Here is an 8,464-nt window from a genome sequence, read left to right as displayed (position 1 = left end):
TCTTCAACATCACCAACATGAGCAGCAACAACGTATTCAACAGTAGCAGGAAGAAAAAGAAGAAAAAATAATGGAGACGCCATTATTACCAAGAAGAAAAGAAGAAGAAGAAAAAAAAAGAAAGATATTAGATCTGAAAATAAATATGAGAGAGAAAGTAAATCTGAAAAAGATTTTTTCTTTACTGATTTTTGTATATATGTGACCCCAAAAGGGCATTTCTGCCACTACATAGTGACAATTATATCATCCATGACATCACCCTAGGACCAAATCATTATTTCTAGGGCCAAACCATAATTTATATTTCCAAATAGGACCAAACAGACAGTTGACTGGGTCAAATGGACTAGACTCTCTCGAATATATTATTTCTAGGACCATATGGTATTTCCTATATTTTTTAAAGGGACACACCAAATCAAAAAGAGAAAATTGTTTTTGGAGCCACTTTGGGTGGAAAAAAATTAATGATTCATGTAACCTAAAATAGAAGAAATCAATTTTGTAGTTCTCACAGATCAATTTTTTCTTCCCATGTTCTTTGAGATATCAATCAAGTCTCCGTTCATAGTCAAGTTAAGAACGAAATCTGAATCCTAATTATGTAATTAACAAGCTGAAGAAATGAAAGTCTTTTTGGATTTGCAGAGGAAGGTAAACAACAAGAGATATGAAGAAAACGGTGCACATTTTCTACTCCTCCATCTTCTGCTACTCATAAATCTCATGATTTATTCCTGTATAATAAGTATAAATTCAAATCCTATGATGAAGAAAACGAAATCAATCTGATGATTATCTTGATTCTTGACCGAAAATATAGAGAGGAAATAAATATTTATTGTATGGGAACTTTCGTTTCGATTTAAAATAAAATACTAGAAATATGCTTCAAAAAAGAATACCAGAAATGGTTTTCTGCGGAAAAATCTGTCCAATAAAAAGAGAGGTAATGTGCATCCCGGTTTTAGAGGGTGTACAAATTTGGACTCGGTATATCCCAATCTCGCCGGGTTATTTTTTCTCCAATAAATTAATGGCTCAATTGGTTTCCCCCATCATAGAGAATTAAATTAAATAGTTCGCTTAAAGGAGAAGAAAAGAATAAAACTTGCATTGCGGAGAGAATGAACAAGTTTATTACCAGCATAGTTAGGGTTCCTTCTCTTACTAGTAGAAGTAGATTTCTTGTTCCAAACAGGAATTCCCGACTTGTTACTTTTTTTACTTCTTCAAAAAATGCTAGAGCGGACACAAGCTCCTCCTCTTCCTCATCGTCATCGTCACAACAACAAGGCCAAGGTCACAAAACAACAGGTGAGAATAGTCATACTTTATGGGTTTCTGGTGCAACAATGGCTACTTTAGTTATGCTTGGTCTTCTTCATGCTCGACGCCTCTATGACGACAACCAGGTACTTTACTTTACTACTTGTTGTGTTATAAGTTGTTTATGTGGAGAGTCTTGTTCTAATAAATTGAACCATTGTATGTTATTAGCTTGAAGTAGTAAGGGATAAAGGGATTGAAATTGAATTCTCACCAGATGCAAAGGTATGTATGTCAATGTGATCATCATTTATATCTTAATTATCTGATTATTAATGATATCTCTGATATTTTCCCCACTTTAGGCTTCATTCTTGAGGTTGCTACCATTGCGTTCTATTTCTCGCATCTGGGGATTCATTACCAATGTGGTGTGTATGTATATCTTTCTGATTTATTATTATGACTACTGAAATTGTGTTTGCTTTGTTCTTGTACAAGACGATTACGGGAGAAGCTTAGCATAATTGAAGTAGTTTAATAGGGATGTTGTTGAATTATGAAACTGCAGGGTCCCTGTATATTACTGAGCGGAAGTTAGTGATGAATACCTACGTCGACTGACTCAAACTACAGCTACTACTCCTCTAGTTATCAACATACACATCTGAATCTTATTGTGAGTCGGTTAATGGAATGAGAAAGTTATAGTTCTAAAATATCTGCACAAACAATTTTTTTAAAAGCACTCGATAACTTTCACACTAGGAGCTCATTATAACTAGTTCCAAGAGTACCGATGACTTACGGGAAATGTACAGCTAAATTGCTAACATCGTTTCCGAGCATGTTTACCTAAACTAAGATTTGTTGGCTTTTCTATTTAACCAAATATTTGGTTTATATGAGGTTTCTAACCTCATAACTGAGATAGACCTTGGATATTTTCTTGCAAGAAACATAAATCGTCTTTACCTATTAGATTTTGTTGCTCCAGTATGTTATCCCTTTTTGGTCCTGCTATGTTTCTTATTCACTTTTTAAACTTTTGTTGGCAGTTTATACCACATGGCTACAGATTCTTCGTGCTGATTTATTTAGCTGGTGCTAATTTTAGTGTTTGATATACATCTGAAGCCTATTGGTTGTTACATTTAGTGTTTCTCTTTACTCATAAATCAATTTCCTCAGGAATATCCTATTTGGTTGCGTCCTTATATCTACAAAGCTTGGGCTCGAGCATTTCATTCAGGTATAGATGTTTGACTTTATCTCTGTGTGATTCTGTTACATTTCGAATGTCGTTGTTATATCCAACACTCATGCTCATATCTGCATCTGCTCTTTCATTATGCTGCTTTAAAGAGAGGAAATAGTATTGGGACGAAAAACTTAAATCGAGTTCTTGATAGTTAATAAACAGAAAAGGAATAGAAAAAAAACTTTACTTCCCTCTCAATGAATCCAAATTTCTTAGCCAGAATCTGCATTTGGACAAAATACTTCTTACTATCTTTCCTGAAGCTTCCTAAACTGTAAATGACGACCCCCATTTTCTAGAGTTCGGGAAGATTTTGGGCGATTCATATCAAGCTTGCTGGGTTAATCACTTTTTGTCTGTTAGGAGATCAGGAAATTATTGGATTTCCTTACTCTGGATCCCAGAGTAATTCACGAGTATTTCCAACTTACCCCCGCGTGTAACTACTCAGATTTTCATTTCAAAATCTTAACTTTGTTAATCAGTTTCTCAGTTTGCCCCTTTTTTACAAGTAAAGGGTGTATGGCATTTTAGTAACCCATGTTAATAGCCAAACCTCTATTTAGATGTTTCTCTCTCTATTATTTTTCTTTTGTTAGTATTTGTATATTCTTAACAACATTTATAACAACGATCGTAGAATATGATAGTATTATTTAATAGTAATCTTTAAGCATGTAAAATCCATGTGACTGACGACTATTTATAGTATCAGTGATATAGGCCACATAGTGATTCGACTACGGTGAGTTCAGGGGGGTTACCTCAGAATAGCCTTTGATGCTTGGATAAGGCAAACTAAATTAGTGTTTATGTGTATCTACCTCGCATTTGTTAGTTTACAATGATGGAGTAGGGTAGCTGCTTCTCACCATAGTTCCGTATAATTGTAAAACCCAAAGGCTTTAAAATACTCATGTAACATGATTCTAAAGAATCTGTATGTAGGAAATAAATGCTTTGCTTGGTTGGTGTCGTACAAAAGATCCGCCGCTCGGGTGAACTACAATTCAGCTCTGTAATCTTAATCTGGTGCTAGGAATTATTGGTTGCAGTCACCTTTTCCTGTATGGTTGAATTGTTTACTTTGGGAAAATAAGGATTTTTCCAAGGAGACGTGGTTTCCTGATGTGTGCTTTAGTAATGAGCATCATGTTTTGAGTTTGCTACTGAATTTTGTAAGCTTCTGTGTTGTGTAGATTTAGAAGAAGCTGCATTGCCTCTTGATCATTATGCTTCTTTGCGGGACTTTTTTGTTCGCACACTTAAAGAAGGGTCAAGGCAGATCGACCCTGATCCACATTGTCTGGTAACTGGTAACCAGCTGCTTCTTTTGTCAGAGATCTACTTTTCTGTTTCCAATGTTGAAATTGTGAATCTCATGTTTCATGTTCACCCGAATAGGTTAGTCCTGTCGATGGAACAATTTTGAAATTCGGGGAGCTGAAAGATTCAGAGGCCATGATTGAACAAGTCAAAGGGTTCTCTTACTCCGCTTCATCTCTTCTTGGTACAAGTTCGTTTCTTCCTGTAGGCGAGGAGGATATAGTTGGAGATTGTATTGAAGAGAACAATATTGCAGAAGAAACAAGTAAAAAGTCATGGTGGCGAATTTCCTTTGCTTCTCCCCAAGTGCGAGATCCAACCCCAGTATGGTATGTTCAATTTTAGACTCCATATTATGCTGTGGTGTCTTATCTAGCTTATATCACGCTTAAGACAAAAAAGCTTTCAGCGAGTTTAGAGAGAGGAAGGAAGTGGGCTTGTTGAGAGCACAAGAGAGATGGTAAGAAGTTCCCGATCTACAAGTCTTTCGAGATCGGTCGAGTTGAATTTTACTCTCAATGATGTAAGGCACTTGGCCAGTCAAATTTTAACTTAGAGTTGTTTATTAAGTACGCATTTGCATTGAAATCTGACCAAGTTAGAGCCAATCTTTCCAGTTCTGATGTGACATTTTGGTACCAGTCTTTCGGAACTGGAACAGTTGGAAAGCCTGTTATGGATAAAAAGCGTAACCAAGTTAAAGTAAAATTTTCTTTAAAGTGTAAGCAAGTTAAAAAACATTTAGTCCTACAACATTGTGCTATCAACATGTCAAGTTTTCGTACTCTTTTTTATGAGCAGACTGTATCATCAAAATACCTTCTTTGGGACAAATTAGGACATACACACCGTTCCATCTAATAAGTGGCCCATACAATGTCAATTTCTCCTGCATCCTCACTATATATGTCAACCGAGTTTATCTATTTCTCGGAGTTGCTTTTGGCAGTCCATTTTTACTGATTAAACTCAATAGGTTTCACAATTAATGGGGTGAGGACGAAAACATAATCTTCAATCATACCACAGTTGATTGTTTTTGTAATGAAAATAATCATTTAATAGGAGCCTTAAGCATGAATACATGAATTTTCCTCACTTCATTGCACTTAGATGTATGTCAACTCTCCAAAGTTAAAAACTTAAAATCATCTTCACTGAAATTTTTGCAGCAGAAGGATGAAGGGTATATTTTACTGTGTAATATATCTAAAGCCTGGTGATTATCATAGAGTCCACTCTCCTGTTGATTGCAGTATTTTACTCCGACGCCATTTCTCAGGTATCATCATTTATTTTGTGTTTGTGGAAATGAATCAATGTTATATATATTACATTATATAGAAAAGGGATACTCACAGCTACTTTTGTTCTGTAGATGTCATAGATGCATGTGATTTTGAAAATTGTTATACATGTCCTTTTTCCTGTCTCCCATTGTGTCTGGTAGATAAAATCCATATTTGCATTAATTATCTGTGTCACATGTTTTTCACAGGCCGGCTTTTCCCTGTGAACGAACGTGCTACACGAACAATCAGAAATCTCTATGTTCAAAATGAGCGGGTAACTCTATTTGCGACTGTAATCAAAATATTGTTTAAGCATGTTGCAAATCTTTGAAATACTTTTGTTAAATATCTAACCATTCTGAATGATTATGGCTTTCATCATATTCTGGGGAAGATCAGGGCTATTTAACGTTTTCAGCATGTAACACATTTGTTCATGTTTGTACTTAAAATCATGGCGTGTCTCGTAGTTGTCTAAGAATCTAAATGTTTATGATGTCATTTTTCTGAGTTCTATTAACTTAATCACGCAGAGCTCGAACACCTTAAACTTACTCTTACTTGTACCCTAATCCAGGAGGTAGATCTAAAAGCCACTCTTCCATGTAATACAAGAGTTACTATTTTCAAATTTGGGGTTAGTTCTGAGTTGTAAAATAATGTCTAAGGGTCTTGTTGCCCTATAAGAAAATGCCTCATCCTGAAGTCAGCTGTCTTCTCATAACACTGCACCACAATATATCTCAAGATAGTGCTAACAGATTGAACTTGCTCAACAGCTGTGTAAATCGTATATCATTTTTAGTTGGTGTTTGGTATCCGTAATTAGGTGTATAAAGTATAATCTAACTTGCTGTCATGTATTACAAGAAGTATGATTTGTTTGTTCAAATCTTGTTTGAGATAATTAATTACCATGAGTGATTTTTGTGAATATGTCTTTCAGCTTTAGTTTTTAGTCTTTCAGTACAACATATGCCGTGGAACTTCATCTGGTCTTGATTGTTGCGATTTTGATCGACAGGATGATAATCCATCATAAGTGGTTTATGTGCTCTTTCTCCTGTTACTAGGTTGTTCTTGAAGGTCGATGGGCAGAAGGATTTTTCGCGCTCGCTGCAATCGGTGCAACAAATATTGGCTCAATTGAGGTTGGTTAACTTGCGTTTCATGTTGTCTTTCCTTCTTCATATTCTATGAGTCATTTAGTTATCACCAGTGCAGCACTCACATAGGCCTCATCATTGCTGCCAAACCGATGTTGGAATGTATGAATTCATAATGGACGTAAATTTGTATAGTAGCTTGTGTTTAGTTCGTCCATTTTCTGTCGAATTTAGTTGTAGATTAGACATGTAAAAGTTGCCTTATCCAATTTTTTCCACAAGCTGTATTAGAATGTTTGGGTTACTATTTACAAATGTAAAAGCTTGTACTGTATGGTATGTGAGGGATCAAGCCTGTACTGTTGAAAGAAGGTATCAACATGATAGTTCAGAGAAAAAATTAAACCGTATTTGCCTGTAGAACCGTAGCATCTTGGGAAACGATCTGTTGCGAAGTATAGTTTAAACCGACTTATATCACTTGACTTTGACATTTGACCGTGAAGATGGGAACGGGGTTATGGAAATTCCATTTCCTTCATCTTGTTGTTCCTTGGTCACGTTTCTAGTTCCTCCGAATTTCTCTGTTCCAACTTAATATTTTGGTTGCTCTCCTGGTTTTCGTAGACTTCTGAGGTGCTATATTTGACTTGTTTCTTTCAGCTTTTGATTGAACCTGAATTGAGGACAAACAAGCTGAAGAAAATTCTTCACACAGAGCCTCCAAAGGAACGCGAATATGAACCTCAAGGTGTTGGTGTGATGTTGAAGAAGGGGGACGAGGTAGGAATTACAATTACGTTAACTGAAGTTTTACCGCAATCATAATGGACAAATTATACCTTTGTTCTGTCCTAGTTTATTAATAAATATTAAAAACCCTTCTTCATGCATACATTGAGTTCCAAAACCCAGAAATGATTCCTGTTAGTTATCGAAAAACTTATGCCTTTTCAGTTTGACATACATGTCTTCGTAGTTCATAGTTTTGTGGAGTAGACAGTCATCTGAATCTGCTCCTGGGCGGCTTCTCTAACGCCATAGTGGTTTGATTCACTTTTGCCTGTTCCTCTTTTCAGATAGCAGCATTCAACATGGGATCAACTGTGGTGCTCATTTTTCAAGCTCCAATATCGAAATCAAAAACTAAGGGACAAGAGGGTGATGGTTGCGACTCATCCGAGTTCAACTTCTGTGTCCAACGTGGTGATAAGATCCGACTGGGAGAAGCACTTGGCAGGTGGTCGGTCTGAGATCTCTTAAAAAATTAATTCTACCCGGTGGGCACGCTACACCCGTCTTTTTGTTTTAGTGAGTGATGATGGTTGATGGATGATGGATCTTCTTCAACAGCAGCAATTAGGTTGGCGCAACACTGGACATTTTTTTGAAGAATGTATTTCTAGCTTAAATTTTTAGTAGCAGTATTCAAACAGTTGTAGTCGCACTGTAGCAAGTGTGACAATTGTATAGTAGCACTGTAGTTTTAAAATTTTTGAAGTCAAGCTCAATCATGTCAAACTAAAAGGAGTGTGTTGATCTTGAATCTAGATAGATTACAATGAAGGCCCTTTTCAACCGTTGGATCGTGCCAGGTAGATTTGATGTGTTTCCCAGGAAAGTTCATCGATGTAATCACATAATCATGGATGGTTTTCGGCAGTCATCCGTAGATTTGATTCTCATACTTGATCTTGCTATCAGTGTTTTTCAGAAAATCATTTCTCAGTAGCTAGACAAGCTATGAAAATGTATACAGATTACAGATTTTTCAAGCTTTTCGGCAGCAGAAAATTCTATCCCTAATTCACATGTTATTCAGAATGTGTGGAAGATTTAGTGGAAGAAATGCCTATGGATTGTTTAATCATTCAGTGTGATGCTTCATTGATTCACATACTCATAAATTCTGGTATCGGCTTGATCTTAACAATCAATGCAGCAACCTACGGGAGCTGCAAAACCATTTCAGGAGTAGCTAGAGAAGCAGAGGAAGCCGAAAGTACAACATTTCTTGAAGCTGTTAAATGGAGTAGAAATCTTGATCTCTCCAAAATATATTTCAAAGGAGATCCTAGTAATGTCATTTCTTATCCGAGTAAAAGTTCGAACTAGATTAGCTGGTTCAGTAGAACTATAGTAGATGATTGTCAGTCGGTCTCATACGTTTATTTTTTCATTCTCTTAGATTTAAATATCAAGCCTGA

General features: G+C 36.1%; 1 protein-coding gene across 1 annotated transcript; it reads left to right on the top strand.

Annotated features, from left to right (window-relative positions):
* Nucleotides 1-441: 441 nt before the first annotated feature.
* Nucleotides 442-7,835, top strand: LOC113334344 (phosphatidylserine decarboxylase proenzyme 1, mitochondrial-like). Its single transcript, XM_026580624.1, has 11 exons — nucleotides 442-1,418; nucleotides 1,504-1,557; nucleotides 1,638-1,703; nucleotides 2,464-2,524; nucleotides 3,733-3,842; nucleotides 3,938-4,188; nucleotides 5,032-5,141; nucleotides 5,358-5,425; nucleotides 6,225-6,302; nucleotides 6,921-7,040; nucleotides 7,337-7,835. The coding sequence occupies exons 1-11, from the start codon at nucleotides 1,131-1,133 to the stop codon at nucleotides 7,508-7,510; spliced, it is 1,380 nt and encodes a 459-aa protein (XP_026436409.1). The 5' UTR covers nucleotides 442-1,130; the 3' UTR covers nucleotides 7,511-7,835.
* Nucleotides 7,836-8,464: the final 629 nt, after the last annotated feature.

Source organism: Papaver somniferum, unplaced genomic scaffold, assembly GCF_003573695.1.
Source record: "Papaver somniferum cultivar HN1 unplaced genomic scaffold, ASM357369v1 unplaced-scaffold_137, whole genome shotgun sequence".
Taxonomy (NCBI): domain Eukaryota; kingdom Viridiplantae; phylum Streptophyta; class Magnoliopsida; order Ranunculales; family Papaveraceae; genus Papaver; species Papaver somniferum.
This window is presented reverse-complemented; position numbering and strand designations above follow the sequence as displayed.